At 42.1% G+C, this 26,540-nt stretch overlaps 1 protein-coding gene across 2 annotated transcripts in view; it reads right to left on the bottom strand.

Annotated features, from left to right (window-relative positions):
• Window positions 1-26,540, bottom strand: part of ASB18 (ankyrin repeat and SOCS box containing 18) — a 332,696-nt gene that overhangs the window by 19,532 nt on the left and 286,624 nt on the right. For both annotated transcript variants that reach the window (XM_044060586.1, XM_044060585.1), the window contains exon 4: window positions 2,667-2,780. In XM_044060586.1, coding sequence (XP_043916521.1) covers window positions 2,667-2,780 — 114 coding nt within the window. The remainder of the gene's footprint in view (window positions 1-2,666; window positions 2,781-26,540) is intronic.

The following is a 26,540-nucleotide window of genomic DNA, read 5'->3' on the forward strand; positions in this document are numbered from 1 at the left end:
CAAGAAGGGAATAGGGGTGGCGACTTGAAATGTAAGACAGAAGCATGCGAACAGAAATGGATTTTATTTTTCAAGGCTGAAACCCACCCCGGGATTAATGACATGGTTTCATTGAAACCATTTTTTAAAACAGAGACCACTTAAACACTAATACCATATGAGTATTTTTCAAGTTATGATTGTGTATATTATGCTTCCTACTTGGATTTTTTGAACTAGGGATTCTTTAGAGTGTTTATTAGACACTAGCACTTTAAATGCTATAATTGTTTTTTATTCATTAATTAAGTAGCATTTTTCATTGGCTATTACTGCTTTTTAAACTGTATTGTGTTAATGTGCTGTTGTCTGATGAAGCGGTTACCAACCGTGAAAGCGCTTACCTTGTGTGATGAAACTTTATTTTTATTTCCATTTGGAAGTTTTATTTTTTGCTGCCTTGCTGGGACTAAACTTGTGTTTTTTATACTTGGTTATTTTCTTGTTATTTGTCCCTTATCTTGGTCATTGGTTGTTTGCTTATTTATGTTTGTCATACCATTAATAATTGAAAGATGGCATCAATACCTGCATTTTGTAATTGTGATGTATTTAGTGCATCCAGTGTGCCACAAGTCATTTTATCTTTCTTTTCTCCTTGATTTTTTGTTTTGCTTTATGAGTCTTAGGATTTCTTTCTTGGAGTCTTCTACTCTAAATCAAAACCTGTGTACATTTTTCACATCTTGGTTACTATAGATTTAAAAGCCAGTTTGTAAAGGCTTCATCTTTATCTCTGCCTTGTTCTCTCTTTCTGTTTTCATCCCTCTGATGTGTGCAATAGCTGATCTTTACCACCGTTTTATTTGTAGTATATCTTACTTTGGAGTCTTAAAATGTAATTAATGAAAAAGTAAGGATTGGGCCTAACACCGGTCTTTAAAGCTATCTCAGTTATTACCTGTTGTCTAAGCTCCTTTCCTTTCCTAATATTATCTGTGCCCAACCCAGTTATCTACTCTGAATCTGACACGCAATCTTCAGTTATCAACATTTGAAACTGAAAATGCTAAAAGTGCGATATACTCCAAAAACATGTATATTCTTTCCCTCTTAAGTCATACTTTCTCTTTTATCATCCAATTTAGGAATCTGTTGGTTTAGTAATTGCAGTGAAGCTATATTGCTTTGTATTTTGTGTGTGGTTGACAGCTGCTTTCAGATACATCACATTTCAAACTCTTAGACGTATTTCATTATTTTTCTCTACTGTTTTCATCAGAGTGATTGCTATATTGTTTGTCAGGCTCTGTGCTGGGTCACATATATTTATTTGCCCTACAGTAGTATGTGAAAAGCATACCATCATTACCATTTGTCTAACAGCTTCCTCACTACAGACTCAAGTCCAAGGTGCATCTTTCTACATGGGTATTATGCTTTGTATGAAATTGACAGAATGAATGCATGAGTTATATTTTGAAATTACAATAGTTTAGGGATTGTTAGCAGTTTTTTTTTCTGTGACCCTAAGCTCAAGAATCTTCATGAAAAGAAATGCATACACACGCTTTTGCTCAAGGTCATTCAAGATTCAAGAGAATTAAATGCAATAAATATGTTTGAAAATACAGACTACACTTAATCTGGGTATAGAGTTCAATTGTGCACTGTAAACCATCAGTATGTCTTTAGGATAGTGAATACAATGACTATAAACAATTACTACTTTGCAGAAATTATAAAAGTACAATACAGCTCACAGTGTTTATATATATATATATATATATATATATATACAGTATATGTATACACACACATTCCTTTACATCACAGATGAACTTTCATTGACATTCAGTATATGTTTTGAAATTACATCACTGATCACTTTCATCTAAAAAAAAACAGCTGATCACAAATGAAACAAATATGTTATATTTGTGATCACCAGAACAACCAGAAACTTTGGTTTTACATGGGGGGGCTTCATTGCCACATCCTCTGATTCAGGGATTTTCCCTCATACACCCAGAAATATTCTAACTCAAACAACAGCAGAGAAAGAGGAAAACTCCCGTAATTATATTACAGTCAAACTGTTACATTTTGACTGTAATATAACTCAATCACTACAAAACACGAACAAAATTTACCAAAAATCAAGGCAAATAGTAAGTGTGCTGCAACCAAATCTACTGCAGCTATATTTATATAAGTCTATGACAGGCGTTCAAAGTATTAAAATTGTCATAGCAGTAAAAGAGCTTGGATCACGAAGATTTGAATATACTTACTATTAAATCACACAAATTTGAAAAGCCCACACCTCCTGCTAATTATATATACCAACTCCAAGAATGCATTACAGTGGGAAAGGATATATCTGATTCCGTCTGTACAGCAATCTCATGCACATAAACAGTGGCAAAGTTTGAAAACTTCATTTTCAAACACTGCAGCCAATAATTCAAGTGCTCAAACACTTGAAAGTTTGAGTGTTTAAATGGAATCCATATATACACACTTGTTTGTTAACTGAGTAAGCATGTTGTGCATTAATGCATGTATTCATGAATGACAGGGAAGCAACGTGTGGTTAAATGACAGTTCATGCAATATGTGGCCAGTTTTGAGTATGTAACCATTTCTCTGCTCCGAGTATTAGGTAAGAAGTTCATTTTCCGTACCTGATATATTTCTTCTGGTACAGCTTCAACCCATTTGTCTGTGACTTTAATTTGTGGGTATGAGTTGAAGAGGATCTCAATGGTTTTAGGTGCAGCTGCACAGGACTTCAGTACCTAAAGTTGAAATGTAGAACATGATCCATTACATCACTGCATTACAAGACTATCACATAGTTCAGGAAAGCAAGATAAACACATTTAAAGATGGCTTGCATCTGTATGCTGCATTCTTATATTCCTTATGCTCTTTCTTTAATGAAAGTTTATTTGAAAGCATACACATGATTATTTCTTACTGGTGGTGACTACAGCTAAAATTATAAAGCTCAGATTATGACTTTATGGACTAATCATACTTTATTCAGATTAGAAAGCAAGATTGATAGTGACTATAGTGTCATGTAAATGCACTTCTTTAAGGAACACACTGCCTAGAAACCTGAAAAAAATATTAATTCTTATTACATTCTAATTTTTGGGATTCATTTAAGGATTGGTTCATTTATCTACTGTTTTAAAACTAAATAAAAAATTATAAAAGAAGAAAACCATATCCCAGCTTTAACATTCTAATTGGCTAACGTTTGTCTGTAGTTTATCACACTTCAAAATGACCTTCTAGTCACTGTCAGAAATTTAGTTTTTTAGTCTGTTCCTCCCATAATGCACTCAGCATTCCACAAAACATGACACAGCCTAACCACAGTAAATCAGTTGGTTTATTTCTGCATTTATTTGCAATGATAACAATGTGAGATATCTTATTCTTGGATTTCATTTAGAACAGTGTCAGTGTTTCTTTATTACTGACTTTCTTTAATTTGTACCAATTGTAAAAGCTTTTTACAGTACATTTAAATCTTAGTTACAGTAACCTATCTATCTAGCTATCTATATTGAACGTTTTGTCCTTAGCAAGTTTGCATCATTCCCTATAATATCTGCATGAGATGTGAGCTCTAACAGTGCTACTCTGTTATCTGTGAATGTCTACTTATAGTTTCAAGCAGCTTCTAGCATTCTATAATATCTGCTCTTAATTTTCTACAGTTATATGGATATCAGCAAGCAGTTCACTGCTAGAAATAAGAGTGCTAGCTGTTTGTTTATGTAGTGCAGCAGTAAAAATGATTCCCATTCTTTATACAAAGATTTTCCATTGAACTCCACAAAAACAAAGGTTTTATTCTGCTGCATGTGTGCTATATCACAGTTTACTGACCTCCATAAGGCACGCCTTTAGGATATATAGTTGTGTGTGGTGATTACCAATGAAAACTGCCAGAGTTCTTGCTTGTCAGTCATGCTAACTGAGAAAATTTTCTTTCAGGAAAAATATAAAATATGAATAGGAGATGAGATGGTAAAAACTTCATGATCTATGGAAGCAAAATGGTGGGTGGAAATGTCCTTTAAAAGGCAAATTCTACAACATACAGTCACTGTGCTCATTCCATTTGGATTCCTGAAAGTTCACAGCAGCTAGTGTGAAAGTGAATGAAGTAAGTTGTTTCTCCAGTAAAAGTAATTATGCCATCAAAAGGGGGTAACTCTACAGTGACTGGTAAATACAAGCAGACTGGAAAATAAAGGTTCCCTTGATAAACACTGGATTAAATTAATTTTGGCACTGTCTGCAGCTGTGTGATATGCAGCCTTAGTATTGTTGGTATTTTCTTAAAGAAACCAAATCTTTAAAGGCAGAACCCACCCACACTTGCACACACTACAAAGACTCATGAATGTATCAGTTCAGCGATCTGGTGGACTATGACACAAGACCTTCAGTACTTACTATTCACATTAAATGGCAATAACAGCAGTAGTATAACAGAATATTCTGTTTACTAACCAAGTGTCTGCAACTCACAGTTGTAAAAGTTTTCTTTGGATATTGAAGACTACTGTACTTATATTGTTTTGTTTTTACCCAGCTAATTATGCTTGTATAATTGCCAGGGCAATTGTGGCAGCACTCATCTCTCCTTTCCCTGCAATATATCCTTGTCTCTGTTATATGGCATTTACCCTCAACAGGATTGTGTTCTTTTTTGTTGTATTCTACATGCTTACTTCAATATATTCTACTTTCCTCACTTGTATTTGGCAGTAATTTTTCATGTTTATTTACTGCATTTTCCTGATTGCTTCACTAATAAAATTTTTGACTACTTTGTAGTGTGCATGCATACACTACTTGGCTACCATCTCACTGTATTTGAGTCTTACCCCGGGATTCATGAAGCTCAGCGCAAGGACAGTTTTAGCCTTGTGCCGAGCGTCCTCATTACAGATGGTGCAGCAGCGCCATATGAATATTTATGAGGGCGCGCCGCTGCACCCTTGACATGCACAGGAAACATGTGCGAGTGCAGGGGGCATGTACAAGTGCTCTACGGAGGCGTAAACATGCCTCGACATTTGCACAACCTACTATGCTTACTATTAGAGCCTGCCTCTAATAGTAAGCCAGTAATCCAGTGTCCGTGGATACCTAAGCATACAAGAGTGTCCATGAGCACTTAAATAAAATTGAAGTAGTAAACATACAAGCACGTAGTGGAATGTTGATCCCCGTCCCTGGAACTTTCACAATTAGATTCCCTGTGTCCCTATTTTACGTTTGTATTGCTGCAATATCGAAAGTGTAAGCAAAGTGCAGCATGTTTGCTCATCGCTGCCCCCTGCTGAGTGTAGCTTACACATCAAAATCATTCAAATAGAGGAAAAACATGCAGAGTCAATGTTAACATCAATAGTGTAGTGGTTAGAGCATCTGCCTAATAAACAGGCATTCACGGTTTAAGTCCAACTTTAGAAAATATCATTTTCCATGTGGAATGAATGTTGTTTTGCTGTAAAACCTACATAATAACATGTAAATGTGAACTGGAGTACCGCATGAAATGTTTAACGAAATTTCATTCAGTCAGAGTGGTATTGTCATAATGAATAAGGCACTAGTAAGCAGGTGTAAGCACAAATAAGCAGCAGTAAACATATATAAGTACCAGTAAGCAAGTATGAGTGTGCTTGCATGGGTGTAAGCAGTGCCCAGCATAGGAAATGTATATAAGTATATATATATATATATATATATATATATATATATATATATATATATGTATGAAGAATGAACGTTGTAACAATAAAGCATACAAAAGGAATGAGAAGGCAGGATACTACCAGTGGGAGTAACATTGTCGATCTGCTAAGTCTACTTTACAAACAGAGGGTAGTCCCTGGTGGGACTACCCAAAAATTGATAGGATGAGTGGACCTCCGACCATTCACAAGCAAGGGCAGGTATGTTCAAGGACTAAATGGTGGTAAAGCCTGATAATACAGGGGAAAACATACATATAGGGCCCCTAATGCTCGGGAGAGGGCGATATCTGGAGGTGTGTCATGGCTGCGATAGCAACTGGACAATGGATGGTATGCGTGTATGTCGAACTCAGGTGGGGTGGAGGAACTATGGGTATGAAATTATGGATCCAAGCATGTCAGGGTTGGATGGGCTGGTTCTAATTGGACCGTCTTGTGGAGGTCAGCGAGTTCGTTATAACTATATATGCATACACACATGCATACATCTATATGTAGAGGTACATTCCCTGTAACACATTCATTCCTTTTGCAGACATAAATAACATGAAAGTGCCCTTACAAACCTCAACAGTAGATAGAATAATAGATTGTTCATAAGAGGGAAGAGATGAAACTGCTAAAACACAAAAGTGTGTACAATGCCCGAAGTCAGTGCTGTGCTCAAAAATTCAAATGTGAGAACTTTCTCACACATGGAATCATTCTTGTGATCTGCCTGCTACGGCAACGCCAATCATTAAACCGGTCTATTTGTAAAATAATTATGCCGAACTTGTACATAATTAGCTCTCATGTGTAACGTGTGCATTACCACATAGTCATACTTATTAATTTATTGTAGTGTCATGTTATATATATCTGTGTGTGTGTGTGTAGATATACATAGATATACAGCTATGATAGGAAACAGCACACAGGAATGACATATGTTCACAGGCTATGCCAATGGAAGTGAGGGGCCCAAGCAAGAAACATGAAACACGTAGCATGAACTTCCACCCCCCCCCAGCCAGACACAGGAAACTTACACCCAAACCCGCAAACAATGTAAATAGTCCACTGCTCCCCGGACCACAGGCAGGATACAGCCAAGGGCGGTACACAGTGCACCCGTGAAATCTAATCTTGGAACACAGACAGGAGAGTCCTATGTGGGACGCCCCATAAATTGACATATAACCATAGGAAAGTGATATGCAGACCATTTTGGCTGGGGTGTGTACATACCTGGAATACAAGGGTGGGAAAGCCTGATGACCCATGGGTTTAGACAATGTATGACATGTGTCCCATGAAGTAGAGACTGGGCAGCATGTAGTGGTGTGTTCAGACCCAACCAGGACCCGGAGTAAGGATGGGTGCTGTAGAGGAGGTGCGGGTGGGGGAAATATGGGTAGCTAGTTATGGGGCTAGGTGTGCAGGTGTTGGCTGATGTGGGTCTATATGGACAGCCCCAGGGATGTAAGCAAAAGTGTTCATTGGGCAGAGGCATCGCCCAACGAGCAGCCACACCCGCTACAAGTCTCACTGCAGCAAAGTGTAATCTACATGGCAAGGAACAGAATAAACAGATGTAGATGTATGTATGTAGAGGTATGTGTGTGTATATCTACCCATAACAACATAGAGCTATACCTCTCCCTCTCCATAGTACAAATGTATATACACGAAGACAGAATACATATACATACCCACATATAGATATATACATATGCAGACACCCATAGACCCATATGTCGTTACGTATATATATAGACAGCAATATATAAATATATACATGTATGCATGCATATAGAGATATACCTGTATATATAATGTATATATATATATATATATATATATATATATATATATATATATATATATATATATATATATATATATATATATATATATATATATATATATATATATATATATATATATATATATATATATATATATATATATATATATATATATATATATATATTCTAAATATATATATATATATATATATATATATATATATATATATATATATATATATATGTGTGTGTGTGTGTGTCTGTAAATATACACATGTATATAGCTAGGATATGATACAGCAGTTACAAATCACATATGTTCACAGGCTGTGGATATGGGGGTGAGGGGTCCAATCGACAAACATGTAACACGTAGCAACAACCCCCCCCCAGCTAGACTAGTGAGACATACAGACACACAATAAAAGTAAACACACCACTGCTTCCCAGACCACTGGCAGGATACTACCAGTGGGAGAGACCTGCCAGGTCTAATCTTGAAACAAAGACATCAATGTCCCTTGTGGGACACCCCAAAAATTACTGATCATCTGAGTCAGTCCCTGTAATGATTCATCAAACCAGGCTGTAGATGTACATGGACCAGTAGGTTGTGCAAGCCTGATAACCTATGGGTTGATACAACGTACGACATGTGTCCCGACACACAGAGAGTGGGCAGTGTGTAGTGGTGTGTTTATACCCCACCTGCACCCACAGTAAGGATGAGTGCTGTAGAGGAGGGGCAGGTGGGGGAACTATGGGTATGCAATTATGGGCCTAGGCGTGCAGATGTTGACTGGCGCAGTCATATTAGAACCACCCTGGGGATGTAAGTAATATTCCAAAATGGGCAGAGCTTACACCCATACCTCTCAACCCCTAAGAGCAAATTCATAAACCATTGGGGGAACAAATAGGGATCATACCTCTCAACTGTCCCTGATTTCCAGGGATGTCCCTGATTTTGACTCAAATTCAAACTCAGTCCCTCTTAATCCCCTCCTAAAACTAATGATTTTTGTAGGAAAGGTGGTGAATTACACGTAATGAATAATGACAATAATTAAGAGTTATAATCTTCTTTTACCTCAGAAAATGTGTATTAATTCATATGCTCTGAATCTGTCAATGTTTCAAGTTAATAGCACTAATATTTTAAATGTGTCCCTGATTGTCCCTGATGTTGTCATGACTTGTCCCTGATTCAGTTGATATTTGTCCCCAATCGTTTGAGAGGTCTGATAGGGACAGAAAGCACATATTCCATTTACAACCTTTGAAAGATGATAGAATAATAGGTATGCAGTAGCATGACTCGGCTGAAGGATGTGGGTTCCAAAACCCAATTACTTGTCTGAATTTAATGGTGTCAGTTCCCAGGTATTAGCCAGACAGGTGCAGATTGTAAGAGGAACACACCAATAGTATGAAGCAAACTCTGGACAGGCCGCAGATTCCGTACAGTCAACTGGCATGCTTACGCCTAATGGGCAGCCATTCTCAATACTGTAGGCATGTAATCCGATGTAATAAGCATCACAAGGTAATATCGTAGTCCTCACTCCCACCCAGGGGTATGAGTGTCAGATGCAAACACCAAATGCAGTGCATTCGCAAGTGCTGGAGCAAGCGGGTGTAAGCCTGTTTGGGCGCCAGTATGCAAGTATCACACTGGTGAAGAAATGAAGAGGCTAACTGAGTGTAAGGAACTGTAACCGGAGGTTAGCATTGCTTAGCTCCACGCAAACCCGCGCACACCCGCTCACAACTGCTTTAAAGTGCCTTAATCACTCTGTACCCAACAGCTCATGTTCTGGCCAGCAACAAAATAACCAGCCTCTGCAAGGCTAGAACGCAGGACCCTGTACATCACAGTCTTAGTAGTAAACCACTACGCCATGATAGCAATACATATAAAGGAGGAATCAGCAAACTAATCCTCACAGCAGGGAAACAAATCAAATATGTGAACTGAATTTATGTACAGTGTAATGTTCTATAACCTGCCACAGACCATAAATATGTGAATTGGAGTACTGCAGTAAACATAGAGTTGAGGTGTCATAGCAATAAGGTTCTAAAGTCCCCAGGACCCCATACAGTGTATGTACACATGAATGATGGATACCAGACACATATATAGCCTGTAATGAGTAAGGCATTGTTGACAAAAGTCAAATATAATGCTAGATAACCAATAAGCAATGCTAACCGCAGCACAGCCCAACTAAGTAATTGTAAGCAATGTGTAGGGAAGCCAATACAATATGATCACAGGTATACCTCTTTAAGCAGTGCCAACCTGAAGTAAGCAGGTGTGCCCATAGCTTAGCCTTTTTGAAACCGGCCAATTATGGAAAAGTGCGGGAATCTAGCCCTACTTAAACCAAAGAGGTGGGGATATGGCTCATAACTGGTTGTAGCATCCCCCTGCAGGCAGAATGGCTGGAGTGGGAGAAGGCACTCACTTTAGAGCACAGCACTGGGGCATCCAGGAGTGCAAATTCATGGTATGGTTCCTGCCTACACAGGTTAAGCTATAAAGATGGTAACTGAGTGTAAGGAACTGTGACCAAAAGTAACCACTGCTTCCAGTCACGCAAACCCACGCACACCCACTCACAACTGCTTAAAAGTGCCTTAATCACTCCGTATCCAACGGCCCTTGTTCTGCCCAGCAACAAAATAAACGGCCTCTGCAAGGCTCGAAACCAGGACCCTGCACACCACAGCCAATGTGATTTGCCACTAAGGCATGGCAGATATAGAGACATTGGATGTTATCACAAACATATCACCCAGCATAGTCATTCAACAGTATAGGAAATGTATTCCATCATGTACATGTATGTGTGTGTGTTTATGTCCAGATATAGATGCATACATATATATATAGATATATCAGGACATCTCATGTGACAACAAAGCATTAAAAAAGAATGAAAAGGGAAACACCAACAACTCCTGTATTATGTAGTGATGTTGTCCTATGTAATATCAAGACTCCCTCAGACAGATGTGTGTTATTAATACACCAAACATTTGTACATTGGCCAAATACATTACTCTGTGCATTTTATTTACATTAACAAAACAGTTCCTGTCCAGTCATTATGTGAGAACAGTACTCCTGCAAGGTGCTGTGTGCGACATCATCATCATGAAAAAGGTAAATGGGGTAACCATAGGGGGACTGGTAGTGTCGTGTGTACAATGGGGTCATCTGCATTACGAGCACCTGGAACCTTTAGGAGTCATGTGCATACCAGGATCATGCCTGAGAGAGAGGGGTGAGGACAACAGTAGTATGTTGTGATGTAAATTAAAAAGGTTACATGTGTCCAGTGGACACATGTGTGAAATGGACAGATATGTATGGGGCAAATGTTGTTCTGGGAACAGATTGGCCTTTTGTTTCCATTTTCATAAGGTGAGAGTGGGATGTTGGGCAAGGAGAGTAGGTATGCATGTGGAGGATAGGTTGAGTAGGATGACAGACAAGACAGCATACAGGGGTGGTATATGACACATGTGGGTGGGTACACCTTGGACGGGGAGGGGTGTTCGGCAGTCACAAGCCCATGAGCCCCCAGGTGGAAACAGTGGGATGGAGGTCCCCACCCATGGCCAGCCACCACTGCATCTTCACAGCCACAAAGGTGGCTGTACTTGGGACTGTCTAGGAGGGGCAGGCTCACCCTCTAAATGTGACACTCTGCCCTCGAGCTGGCATATCTGGCCTCAAAACCCCTTATTGAGCCCCCTACGCACCATGTCCAGGACTGTATGATGGCTGACATGTTCCTGTCTGGACCTGCTCCCAGGGGGGACAAGCCCCATCCTCAGTGGCAGTTCCACCAGAAGGTGGTGCAGAGCCAACAGAGGTGGAGGTCCAAGGCTGGGCCCCAGACATGCTGGTGCCTGGTGCCATGGCCAGCTGAAGTGGGACAGAAGGTTCCACCGGGACCTCCAATCCCATACAGCCTATGGTATTGCAGTTCTAACACAGATATGGCTTAGCAATAGTCAACAGCATTCAGGATTACTTAGAACAGCATGCATAGATATGACAATCAACCCAACACTACAAATGTCATACATTTGCAGGGGGAGCACAACACATGCATATATATTGCATGACATCTGTAACAAAGAGTAGAAGACTTGTGACTGCAGCTATGAACAGTGGCCCATTATTGGCATGTCACTGTGAGAACCCCAGACAGTGACTGTCATACCACTGTTTCATGTGACATATGTCCAATCGGGGATGTGATGGCAGTAACTCTCATCACTATCACCATGTACTGACTGAAATCCTCACACTATGCTTCTGCAGTTCACAGATGTGTCTTCAGTGAGTAACACAAGAAACAAATGTTCCACATACTGACCAGTCCACAGATGGCCCTACAGATGGGGGTTTCCTCATACACAGAGCACTGTCTTGTCAGTTTTACAATAGGCAGACTAGCCATTACCACACACAACCTGTTAAATTGGCAGTAGTCTCAATGAAGCATAGCTACACTTACATGCTGTAGTCATGTCGAGCACATCACCCTCCTGTATTTAGGTTATTTTCCACTGTGTATGTTGTTTGAGGAATATCCAGATATCATCTGTGATGCTGTTTACCAAACACCAGATCCAGGTTCCACTCACAGCGACTGTCATGGGCAAACACCAGCATGATGTTCCTAGATATTGTACTGTGTTTCCATGTGATTGGCTATGGGAAGGTCACCACAGCTGTTCCACATGCAATCAGCTAAAGGAGGACAGCAATAGGTGCAGAGGCCATCACCTGATCATGACCATCATGTACAAAACACAAGCTGCTGCTGAGCAGGTGTACAACTCCACATCCACCAGACAGTGTGTGGGAGGGACAGACAGAGGCAAAGTACATCAGAGAAGGGCTTGGAGACTAAAACCTAAGCATCGTCTGTCACACACCTACCAGTACAGGGGTTCAACCCCTTGACTGACTAGCCATTACTATTACAAATGCATGCAGTTACTCCATGTGCCACATAGCTGACATGTTAGTGTGCTGTAAGAACATATATGTGTGCTGGTGAGCGACTTCTGCAACAGAGATATAGCAGACATACTTTAGGTGTAGCACACATGGCTGTCCACATGAACAGATGTCATTGTCAACACAACCACACTCTCTAAGGACTCAGACACATTGCCACACTTTGCCGAGCACACAAATACACTTCCTAACTACTTAGTTTGCCACACTGCAGTAATGCACAGGTATTGCATGCGCCACAGGGGATATCCTGAGGTTCTATTGGCTAGGGCATGTGAACATGTCTGACATCAGTCAGTATGCCAATGGGAGTTATACTGGGTGTGATTGTGGTTGGGAATATCATACCCCACATGCAGACACAAGTTGCCAGTACTGACATGCATGTGTGCATTGCTTTATGGGTGTGTAGTGGTTGGCTGTGCAAGATGGCTGTACAAGGCTGGGTGAGAGGTAATCCTTGGCATCACACTACCTGATAATGGTGTGCAGTGTGGTTCAGGGGTGTAGTGTCTGCAATGTCCCACAGGGATGGGTATTGTATGACCCGTCCTGTCATCTTGGTTACCATTGTGTGTGGCCATTACTTTGCAATGCATGTGTTTGATAGTCCTTGACATGGACATTGCCTGGGATGTGCACGTCCCACAATAATGTACAGTGACATGTACAAGTGTACCTGGTTTGCCTGGCACATGTTGTGTACACAGACTGTTATCATCAGATGTGCCAATACTGGCCTGGTGTGGCAGGACCTGCTAATAGACAGCAGGTTGACCCTGCACCTGCATTGATAGCATGATACAGGTATTTCCTGGTGTCAGTGGCATCTGTCCATACAGGGCATCTCTGTAAAGCATTGTATGTCCTTTGTGGATCACATTTGATGGCACCACATATGTTGCAGGCATCCAGTGAGGAACATAGTGAAGGTGCATTGTCCGCAATTATGTGCCTATTGTACTGTTGGACAGGGTGCCATGCCCTCTACAGCCCACTGCAATCACACCATGCCTACTATCTGTCAACAATGTGCAGGGTACTAGCAACATAGCGGGATATTCTAGGCAAGTGTGTTTGTGTATGACACATGGGTTCAGACCGTGTTCCGGGGTAATAGTAGGGTTGCATACTTTGTTCACCAGGTTTTTGCCAGATGTAGGGGTATGGCTTGCCAACCCAGTCCCTTGGCTGATTGACATCTGTACTCCTCGTGTGGTGGACATTGTGACATATAATATGGCCACCATATAGGAAAACTACAAAAACCCGCTCCCCAACATGTCCAGTGGTTAGACACTCACAGCCAACTCCACACAGGCTCTAACCGTCAAACACACACACACACACCTGCCATGCCTTGGAATAGAACTCCTACCTAACTAGTTTATCACACTACAGCATTACACAGTTACAGCACGCACTACGGCGATTACTGGGTTACAGCAGTCCCAGAGGTGTATTTCTAGGCGGGTAACATCAGCAGGATTGTCAAAGGTGAGTATGTGAATTGTAAGGAGTATGTGTACTCTAAAAAGCATTGTTTCTTTCTCAGGCAGACAGACACACACAGTTGGCATGTCTGGGATTAGAACACCTACCAAACTAGTTTATCACACTACAGCATTGCACGCTACGGAGATTACTGGGTTCCCAGAGGTGTATTTCTAGGTGAGCGACATCAGCAGGATTGCCAAAAGTGAGTATGTGAATTGTAAGGAGTGGGCGTACTCTAAAAAGCATTTTTTCTTTCTCAGGCAGACAGACACATACACACACAGTTGGCATGTCTGGGATTAGAAGACCTACCAAACTAGTTTATCACACTACAGCATTACGCAGTTACAGCATGCCCTACAGAGATTACTGGGGTACAGCACTCTCCGAAGTGTATTCCTAGGTGGGTGACATCAGCAGGATTGCCAAAGAAGGGCATTTCAAGTGTACTGCAAGTTGTACATGTTTTTTACCTGTGTGTACCCACTGTTTACTGTCGCAAAAACACATTTACACCCTATTTATTCAGTCCTAATTGACAGTATCAACAAGCCTTGCAGGTCTTGAACCCTGGACCATGCACACCGAGGTCACTGGACATACCACTAAGCCATCTGAGTTGTATACATGTTCTCTGGATTTTATAATACACATCTTACTACAGGTATTCCACAGTACTGAAAACAAATGGGACAGTCACTTTATGTACATATGTACAGTACCCTTGAACGTGCTGTACTCTGTTAAGCAACATAGCTACATCTGCACAACTGTCATAACTAAATATATATATATATATATATATATATATATATATATATATATATATACACCTACAGGATGTGTACACACACACACACACACACACACACACACACACACACACACACACACACATATATATATACACATATATACACAGACACAGCTATAGCCATATATATATATATATATATATATATATATATATATATATATATACATACACATGTCTGAACACCCTATGTGACACAGAAGGGTTCCAAAGGAACTGATGTGTACACAAAACAGAGGCATCTCTTGTTTTATAACATTTAAATCTTAATCAGTTCACCAGAGAAGGGATGGTTGTCGTGTATGTGGTAATCTACCCCGGAGATTGTGGAGTTTGGGTGGGGGAATGATGGGTATGGACTTACACCCTAGCGACCACTTTTGTGTCACTGCTCGACAGTGGCACAGGAAAATAACATACCCAACTGTAGTCGTTCTTGACTGTCTATTCTTTTCTGTTCCTAACTATGTAATAATTTGTAGACTCCATTCACCACAAATGACTACCATGGTGTTCAGTATGTTAAAATACATTACACATGTCTATGCCTGGCTACAGGGTAGTCACACACACAAACACACACACACTTGCCAGTATTGTGCATACACGTCTTGTCTATGTAAAGGGAACTAGTAGAGTGGTATGCAGTTGGGGTATGTGCCACAGAACCCATACAATTACACTTACTCTGATTCCGCTTCTGAGCTGGGTGACATCACAGGGCTGATTACTTGCAGTGGGGAGGGTGGAAAAGAGAGGTTTAGCAGTTGACAAGGATAAAGGCCAGTGCAAAAGGAGGTATATCTTTGGAATGCCGCAAAACCCACTATCATAACAGGATGCAGACACAAATACATACACACTCAGGCACTTACTGACACACACACACACACACACACACACACACACACACACACACACACACACACACACACACAGTTACCAGTGGTGGGATCAGAACTTCTGCCTACCTACAGATCACTATATTACAATACTACGTAGTTATGAGACGCACCACAGAGCTTGCACATTTCAAGGCAGTCAGAATGCCCTTCTAAGATTGAGGACAACAACAGGTATACTGACAGTCAAGATGTACATAGCTGTAAACCTGTGTGTTTAAAGTAGGAGCCCATTACAACCTGTATGCACAAACAATACACATCATCTGAAGGTAAGACATAGGTAGGCCTGAGAGGTATAGTTGTAGCACAACAAGCCCTGAAATGGAGTATGCCCATCTGTGGAATGTACAACTACTATCACTATGCAGGGTTACAGTGGTCATGCTCATACACATAGAATCACATGACTTGTTTGGATGCATTGACCCCAATTACACAAGGCCACAGTGTGCATGCTCATACACTTACATATACAGAACATGTTGTAATGGACTCCTATTGTAAACACACAGGTTTATAGCTATGTACATCTTAACTGCTAGTATATATGCACATCATACAGGTTTACTACCATATACCTGTATGTGGCCCGTAAATTATATATCTGTGTCTGTGCTGTGTGATACACATGCATACATGTACATGAAGTACTGACATATATATGTGAAATATACACAATCATGCATGTGTGGAAGTGACAGACAATAGGTTAACTGGGACACACAGGTGGATGCTACCTACAGCATGTGTCACACACCTTGCTGCCCTGAAAGGCATACATTGATAGGTTGTGGACAGTGGCATTATACTTGGAACAGTGGCATGTGCAAGTATAATACGTGAGCCCCATTGTGTAATGGTACTGAGGTGCAGATGTCAAGATGACCTCTCCTGGCTGTGTTAGTAGTTGTCATTACTTGAACAGTGGCATGTGCAAGGATAATATGTGAGCCCCATTGTGTAATGGTACTGAGGTGCAGGTGTCAAGATGACCTCTCCCAGCTGTGTTAGCAGTTGTCATTATTAGCAGGACAGCTACACTAAGTATATACGACATTGGTCATATACACAACATCTGCTGCTGTTTGTCACCTTACATGTGGCATTTGATATCAAGCACATTACTGCCACTCGCAGTGATGTCATGGTACGAGTGGCAACTGCTTGATCAAAACAATGAGCCAATGTCCTGCTGTAAGTATGAGGTTGCCCAGTGTCTGTCATTCTGGGCTGTCATGAATGAATGACAAGCCTTCAACACAGAGCACATGCATCCATGTTTCAAGTGAGTGTGGATAATACCTAGGTCGCATTTACCCATATAGTTGCATTCCAAGGCAAAAGTCCTACACACAGAAGTAACACCCTGACACCTACAAGACAATTGCATTGGATGCTTATGCTAACCAGTGCTAGATGTGTGGCTTTTGTAATCCATTTGCTCAATGTAGAATCTACAATGGGGAATACCGACATCTGTGCAGTGAGGAACACCTGGCTGAAGGCTCTGTAGTGCACAATTGCACTACCACCATATAACTCAAATCCAGACTTGTGGGCCATAACACTGGTACAGACCATTCCAGGTGGTGGTGTCCACATATTCATAAAAGCTACTCACATGTAAAGATCACTACTTCGACATAACTCATCACAGATGAGTCAGGTACAGGTGACAGTGGCAAACGCTGCATTCTGGGTTGTATCCTCTTATACATCCTCCACCTTGTCCTCAGACTACCAACACACATCCATACATGTGGTATGACATAGTATGGTAGACCACCAGATAACCTTTGATTGGTGGACTGTACCTAGGCCTACATCAACTGTGCAAAGTACCCATGTACCGACACAGTTGCATAATGTGTTATGCAATGCAATAATATCACTGTTTGTAACCAGGTCAGTTGTACACATACCAGGGTCCCTCAGATGTTGTCAGCATTAACACAGTCGACTGTTGCAGTACACCAGTAAACAACACCCTCATGGTTGGATATGACCTAACTGTACCTGCCCTGAATATGTACATCCCACACTCATGCAACATAAATGAAAATATCATAGCTGTCATTGTCCTTTCTACATACAGGCGGCTACATTCATTACACACATGCACATGGCAGATAGCAAGCTAACAGTACATAAGGGTTGATATCTATGTTAACAGAGGTAATATTCCCTCTCTACTGGTCACCCATGATACCTAACATATCATACAACAACCCATGTGGCATGTATGTCATTAGACATGTCCACCTAATGCAATGCCTACAAACATACCCAAATAACAGGATCATAGGACCTACACATGGCCTGTATTGACAGACTCAGGGAAATCCAGGTCTGCTCTGTATGTTCCTGAGTAGTTACAGGTGATATATGTCCATGACATGTACAGCCATGTGTGCCCACAGCTCCTACATATAACCCATGTCAACAATTGCAAGCCATGCATGCTGTGTGCTGTCTGGACATTAGCCTTATTACCACAATAGCCAGAATGTGCTGGGTGAGATGTTTAGAAGCCACAGACCTCACACATGCTTGAATGAGTGTACTGCCTAGCTCTAACAGAGCACAGTGCTGGCACTCTTCCAGTAAACATGAGGTGTATATGGCAAATATGATGTGCTCACTGTTGACCATTACAGTGCCCTGGCATCACCATGGAACTGTCAAGTAACAGTTTGTAGGATCATGACATGGAATATTGCTGTGTGTGTGTCTTGCTGATATGTGCTGTTGGCATATATGTACACTTGGCTACTCAGTGAAGGTGGTTGTGTGTCCTACCAGTACATTAATACAACATCCATTATGATGTAATGCTCGACTAGGTTTCACACATGGCGTGGGGAAGGTGTGGAATGTATCCTCTTGACCTGCTAGTCCACTTACTGATGTAGACTGCATATGTGTACATGTATTGATGTGTGTTTAGATTCCATGCATGTGCAGTGTCTGATGTTTGAAGGTGATGTTTGTCTTAGTACATCATGCTGTTGCAATGCAGCCTCAACATTGCCAACTGTATATGGTGATATGCTCAAAGTGCAGTAAGTTGTACTTTAAGTATGGACAGATGTTTGGACATAACTTCTAAGTGGTGGGGCTACTTTGCAGATGAATGATTACTGAGGACAGCTCTCAGGTGTGTTACAACCATTCCTACAATAATCTGTGTAACTGCTAAGCTATACTTTTGTTAATTGAAGTGGAAGACAGAGAATGTAGAATGCAGTAAGAGTGACACTGAAGGCAAACCTCTTAACACCTGCAACAGTAACACCTCCCCTGTGCATATATTGTGCATATAGCAGCACAGTTGGCAAAGGAAAGAGTCAGTATGTTTTGTAGTGCATGCAATAGTGATGTACGTCTGTAATACCTATCACGAGATAGGCAGGTGTTTGATTCACAGTACTGGCATATGTGGGTGTGTGTGTGTCCATATATGTCACATATAGTGGTGAATACATCCCACATGTTTTACACTCTCCTGAACACTGTTGGAGACATCAGTACAGTGTGAACTGTAGAAAGAAAGGCATAGGCAGGTGGTTGAACCTCACACATGTCAAGTGTCTGTATGTGTGTGACATAGGTGTATATCTTTGTGAATGCCACACTGTGTGTGTGTGTGTGTGTGTGTGTGTGTGTGTGTGTGTGTGTGTGTGTGTGTGTGTGTGTGTGTGTGTGTGTGTGTATGTATGGCTGTCCGGTCCCTGGAGTGAGGCTGTATTTTACCATAGTGAAATGTTAATGCCTCTTCCCCCCATCCACTCAATGCAAACTAGTATCCCTGTTGATATCATCAATTTTAGAAGGACATTCTAACTGCCTGTTAACATGTACACCCTGGGGTGTGGCTTGTTGTTACATAGCCTACTGATGAACCCCCCTCCACACCTACACTCACTGCACTCTAGTATCCCTGTCGATGTACTCAATCTTAGGCCATTCGACTACCTGTACATGTGTAATCTCTGTGGCATGTCTTGTAATTGTGTAGTACTATAATAATGATTTGCACATAGGCAGGGGTTCTCATCCCAACACTGGCAACTGTGTGTGTGTGTGTGTGTGTGTGTGTGTGTGTGTGTGTGTGTGTGTGTGTCAGAGTGTGTATTACTGTGTCTGTGAATCCCTGAGTGTGCGGGTGTGTCTGTCTTTGCATCCTGTCATGGCAGCAGGTATTACTGCTTCTCGATGAGAAGCCACTATTTCCACTGGCCTTTACCCTTGTCATCCACTATACCACTTTTTTTCCTCCTCCCCGCTCCACGTAACTATACCTGTGATGTCACCCACTTTGAATATGATTGCTCTGAACACAGTAGCTTACTACACAGCTATCATGCTCTTGGATCATTAGAACAGTAAACATAATTGAAACATGGGAGATTATAACTGTGTTGTGGGAGGTACAAATTGCATGCAGGTATTGTCATACAGAGCTGTGAATAGTCAACATGTACATATGGGACACTAACTGCAAACACTGACATCCCCCGGCACATGCAATTACACCTGAAAGAGGAAGGCAGAACATCAAGATCAAAATGCTGTTACTGTTGTTACACATGATACATACTGTCATAAGTACAAAATGCATTCTAAAACTGTAATACATGGTATGTCTGCTGCCTGTCAACACTACTCAACAATATTAATCTACAATTGTCTCCCTAGTATGTTCACCCTGTGCACCAGACCATATGAGCATGTCCCTGCACCGATGGTGCAGATGACAGGGATGTGGCACAGGCATCATCATATGCACAGGGTGATACTGTTTGCCAGAGGCCTAGGCTGTGCCATTGGATGACATCATATGTGTGGGTTAGGGCCTTTGATATCATTGGGTGTGTGTGTGGATGTTATGTGTGTGTGTGTTGAGGTGCCCTATATTTGTTTCTGGTGTGTGTGTGTGTGTGTGTGTGTGTGTGTGTGTGTGTGTGTGTATGTATGCACACAGGTCTGGCATGTGGCTGGCCTACACAGGGGTATTATTGACAGCTGCAGACTGTACAGGGCAGGTTTCACAGTTCTCGGTGTCCAGCCATGGCCACGTGACCCGCGCCTGTCAGGGGTTGCACATGCACTACCAGGCAGAGGTCCAGATTGGGTACTGTCTGATGACACATGTCCACTGGAACCGTGTCCCTGTTGGGACCATCTAGGATCATGTGCACATGGCCTGCTGTGTCCTGGTGTGGACAGCATAGCACCAGCTGCACTGCTGCTGCTACTGCCACTATGGGAGCGGGCAAGTGCAGTAGTATGTTCACATAGACCTTCAACAAGTGATGACCTACGTCCACGTGCCTGATGCCTCACTCCCACCAGATATTCCAGCACAGTCATTCCATGCTCGAGGATTGACATGCCATGGTCAAGGACTCCCACCATGTGACCCAATCATCTATCCAAAACATCTGCAAGATAATGGTGAGCATTTGCAATTGCCTGGATGTTGTCAGTTAAAGAATGGACAGCAGACCTCTGAAACCTCAGACCTTCTCTGTTGTGCTGTTCAGCACATGTCTGTGCCTCCATTACAGCCTGAAACATGCATCTGGTGACACCAGCTGATGTGCTTTGTCTTGCAGGGGCATGTTGGCCAGTGGTCCTCCTATGAGCAGCACTGGGCACATGCCTGTGTGGGACATCACAAGTCAGTTGGCTGGGATCATGGTGTGCAGGCACACCTTCCATAGTCTCCACACTTCCCTGTTCCATGCTACCACCCACCAACTGTCCTTCCTCTATGGCCACTGGTGATGAGATATGTGTAGGCAGGAGAACTGTGTGTGAGGATGAGGGGGGGTGCAGGTAGAATGGCAACCAATGGCACAGATTCAGCCCCTGACAATCCTGCCTGTGCCTCAATCATACTTTCATCATCACTGCTAGAGTTTGTGGGGACACTAACATCAGGTGGACCACAGGAGGGCAACGCACCTACATCAACACCTGTGAGGGGCAGACAAGAAATGTACATTACAAGTTATACCACACAGACACACAGACAGACACACAGAGAGACAGACAGATGCACAGACACATGCTATGGCATCCAATGGCAGGCAACATGCAGGTGATATGGCAGATGGCATTCAGCTTAGACAATTATAGTGGTAGTTATTATACATCCCTGAGTTGCACACAACAGCATGCATGTGTTATAGCAGATGGCATGCACCTTACACAATTATAGTGGTAGTTAGCATACATACCTGTGTTGCACCATTTGTGTTAGTAGCTTATGCCCCATACCTGCAACACAATGCATGCCCTATGCACCATTGCACCACACTGCCATGTTGTGTGCAACATACTCCACATGTTAACAGATCATTGCTGACCTTTGTACATTTGCCACCAATGCTTTGTGATGGCCACTGCCCCTATATGTGAGGACATGAGCAGAAGGGTATGTTGACTGAATACTATGTTTGCCTGTGCCCTAGCTTGCATATCTCCCCCAAAGCAGTGCATGTCTGTTCAACATTATTCCACCTACCCCTTAACTGAGTCTACAGACATTGTGCATGTGGCTGTACACACATGTTTGACATGGTTGTCCCTACTTTGCAATGGTGCCACAGACCAGCACAGGTCTACAGTACACCGGCCTAATGTGTAGCATATGACTTTGCCAATCACATGTAGTCTGACATGTCTTCTGCTGACGTGTTGAATGACATGCATACATGTGTAACACAATGCTGTCCTTTCAAATATACAGTATGGTAATGGTGTCCCAATGCAGGGACGTGTTATGCTAACATGGGCCTTCAGCTGACGCAGTGTTGTCTGTCCACCCTACAAATATGCAGTGACATACTGCACATTGAGCTGATGTGCATAGCCATTGCAGAGCATCATGTGGCTTCACTATTGCTATACAGTGTGAGTTGCTGACACAGTTCATAGCCATGACTGTGTTCACATTCAATACATATGTAATGTGGAATGTGACCCACATCACTGAGGTGTATACACACTAAACTCTAATGTGGAATGTGTGACACAGGTCACAGAAGGGTATACAGATGACACCCCTGCAAATCTGCAACCATATTACTGATGCCTGGCAACTATGCCCACACATGGCTAACTTAGCAGTACTCCATGTCCCACATGCCATCTGTGTACCTCACACACATGAGGAGTAGGCATAACAGTGATGTCTGACACCAGCAAGGTGAATGTACTGTATCTGTGGCCTGATGTGGCTGTATGTGTATGTTGTGCAACACATGTATGTATTTGGATACTGTATAGGTGAATGCTATCATGTCGTGACACACTCAAGATGTTCAAGACATGTTATGTGGTGGTTTGATGTCATGCATACACAAGCTGTGCACAGGCCTGTATGATCTTTAGTATTTCACATCTGCAATATCACCATTACACAAAGGCCATAGTTGTATTATGTTGAGTCAATGTACAACAGGGTGTACACACATGTACAACACTTCTACTATGTGTGTTGCTTCATGTCTCTGGCCATCCTCCATGGCCATGTGTACACATGTTTTGTCCAATGGTTGTGTTGGCCATCTATTTCACATGTCAGTGTTATCCCATATGACATACACCCATAGATGTCATATGCTCCACTGAGGACAGGGTTATGCAGACAAAGGGTGGTATGTTTGGGATGTGATATATCATGTTTTGCAGGATAGTTGAGTAGTGTTGCAGTCAGCCCACTACATGTCATGGACATGTCAGATAGCACATGACATTGCATGACATTCATAGCAAGGGTATAATCCACAAGGGTGTATTCTGTGGGCTGATCATATTCTAGCTCCAACACATTTAGAGTGCGTGCACACATATGCTCTCTGTACAGTACTGTTTGTATTTCCAACATGTGTAATGCTGATCTGTATTACCTGTCCCTACAGTGAACCACACCTCCACCATTGTATTCACAGCTGTCCACTCATCTGGCAATGACAGTTTGTAAGGTTTAGTGTAGGTGTTTCATATAATCTTCATGTATTTCACATGGGTAACCACTGTCATGCATTGCAGGTCTGACCAGTGTATATTAACAGGACCACCATACATTATGTGTACATGTGTAATGGCAGATAGCATGCAATTAATATTATCTGTGCATTATCAAGCCTGGTAAATAATAACAATCTCACCTGACACAGGCTGCTGTCGCTGCAAAATGCCAGCGGTACCTAAACAGGAGTGTCACAGCAGTAAGATCATTATCCACACCTGTGTGATAGCTGCAGGGTGCAATGTCCATGTTAGCACATAAGCCAGTACAATACACTATACTATGGAGTGTGTATACATAGAGTAGCAGACTATAGTATGTGGCATGTGTGCATACATGCCTTGCATATGATGGTACATTACATATTGTACAGTAACACATGTAACTATGTGAAACATAGTTGTGATATATGTGCAGTACTGACTTGCCAGGCAACTCCAGACTTGGTGGTTGAGAGACACCCACCTCCACAATACCAGCTAAAGATTGTGGATGGAGGTCTGCAGGTGTCCACAGGTTGGCCAGTAGCTCCTTGGTACATGTAAGTGGGGGCTGGGTGAGTGGCCCCTCACCTGTTTCACCTTGTTCCCTGGCAATTGCATTAGCACGCTGTTTTGCCCATCTTATGAGGTCAGTGCAGTGTCAGCGCACCTGCTGATAGGTGCGATTGTGGCCGCCAACATCATTTATCCTCCTGCGGAGTTCCTTCCACAGGGTATCCTGCTGCTGTGCATTCTGTGGCACATGGCTGAAGAGTATTAAATGGTTGTCGAGGAGGTATGGGATGAGGACCTCATCCTCCAAGCGGGTGTATGCTGGTAGCCTGGTACGCAGCATACCTGGAAGACATAGTGATGGAGACAGGTCACAGTAACTCACAGAGAAGTATAGAAGTACAGCTGAATATACATGTGTATCACATTTATTAAGATTACAAAAAGTCTTTGCAAATCTACATGACACTAACACCACTGACATGTTTAACTCACACACATTTGACACTTACTGGTGATGTGCTGTTATCACCATATATGTGTGTGTCAAGTGATGACATTGCTCATACTCCATGCGGACGTTGTCTTGATGTGGGCATGTCTGTATGCCTGTACTGGTGTCTTTACCTATCAGCACATGCCTGAATGTGTTCACATTAATGCAATAGACCTTAATGCTGTGTATATGTCACATATATAGTCATACACAGCCTTAAGGGACGTGACCTGTGACCCTGCAGACTTGCTCACAGAATGTTTTACATGTATGTGTTTTGCCATATACATCTACATGGCACTGTACTGCTGTGTAGCATCCTGCCATGTATTACCATTGTTGCACATGTGAAACACATGGGACAATAGCTAGCCTGATGGTATTTGCAGGGTTGGATATCAACTATAGCATGTATGGTCATAGTGAACTAGTAGGCTATTTGCCCTGGGCCATTTATGAGCCTAGGCTGAAAGGTTACCTAGCTGTAGCCAACAGACAGGTAAGTTTCAGTGGCCAGTTCGAGCAGTGCCACAGAACTGATCCACAGGGTTACTGATATATTTGCCATGCGGTCATCACACCATATCACAAAGAGGGGTAATGTGCAGCTTCACTGGACAGGGATGCATAGTATGGCAGGAGTATGTAAAGTATATGGGACTGAGATCTGTCAGGCATGTTGTGATCCTTGTACTAGAAAGGTGGATGTCCATGAAGTATGTGTTTATTTGGAATCAGGATGTGTTAAGTGTAGCATGTCCAACATCTCTGGGTTGGACATGGCTTTATTCAGGGTAGGCTGCATGCTACATAGTGGAGCTAGGGATTTGGAAGGACAGTGTAGGCCATCTGAACATGGGCAATAACCTTTAAAGGCTATATGTGATCTATTATGGGTCACATGAGTGTTGAGTATGGCTGAACAATGATCTCTATATTCATGGATGGCACCCTGTCATGATTAGGGGTGCCACATATGACTACCTGATTGGTGTGGTGAAGTAACTATCAAAGGAAAGACTACTGTCCAGCTGCATCCCATGCACACACAGTTTCCATTATGTTGACCACTGCCTAGGTGGTAATTCATGGATACAGGGTTTTTAACATAGGGGATGACAATGCAATACTCAGCTGTCAGATTGTGGCCATACGTCACACACCACACATCTGACACACAAAGGCCCTTCTGTATGTTGAACGCATTACACATTGAGTCGACTATTGCTCCTAGTTCATAGTCATTTGCAAACATCAATAGGCAGATGCCTTCTGTGTTAGTCTGTGTATTATAGATAACAAAGAGGGGGAGTACCAAGAATGAACCCTGTATTACTGTAGCTGGCACTGGTGTAATGTGTGTGTATTAGTCAAACACCTTCCGTAGTGTTGGTTCTGCCAGCAGTCCAGTTGCCAACCACTCCTGTGACATAGGAATATACACCTAGTTTACTGAGTGTAGCTGGAACACAGTATGGGTGATGGTGTCCTAAGACCTGGCAAGATCATTGTATGCTGTGTGAATCAACCTTACTATCATCTACATCTGTACTGACTACATCAAATAAGTTGATCATGGTTCATGGCCTTACAGACCAGACTCAGCAGGGTAGTAGTGCACTATTTCCCATTATCAGTGGTGCCTCCCCCTTTCTGGGGTGTGATAACTGTTGCTGTGCACC

Source organism: Protopterus annectens, chromosome 2.part0 (assembly GCF_019279795.1).
Source record: "Protopterus annectens isolate FY-2018-M chromosome 2.part0, PAN1.0, whole genome shotgun sequence".
NCBI classification, from domain to species: domain Eukaryota; kingdom Metazoa; phylum Chordata; order Ceratodontiformes; family Protopteridae; genus Protopterus; species Protopterus annectens.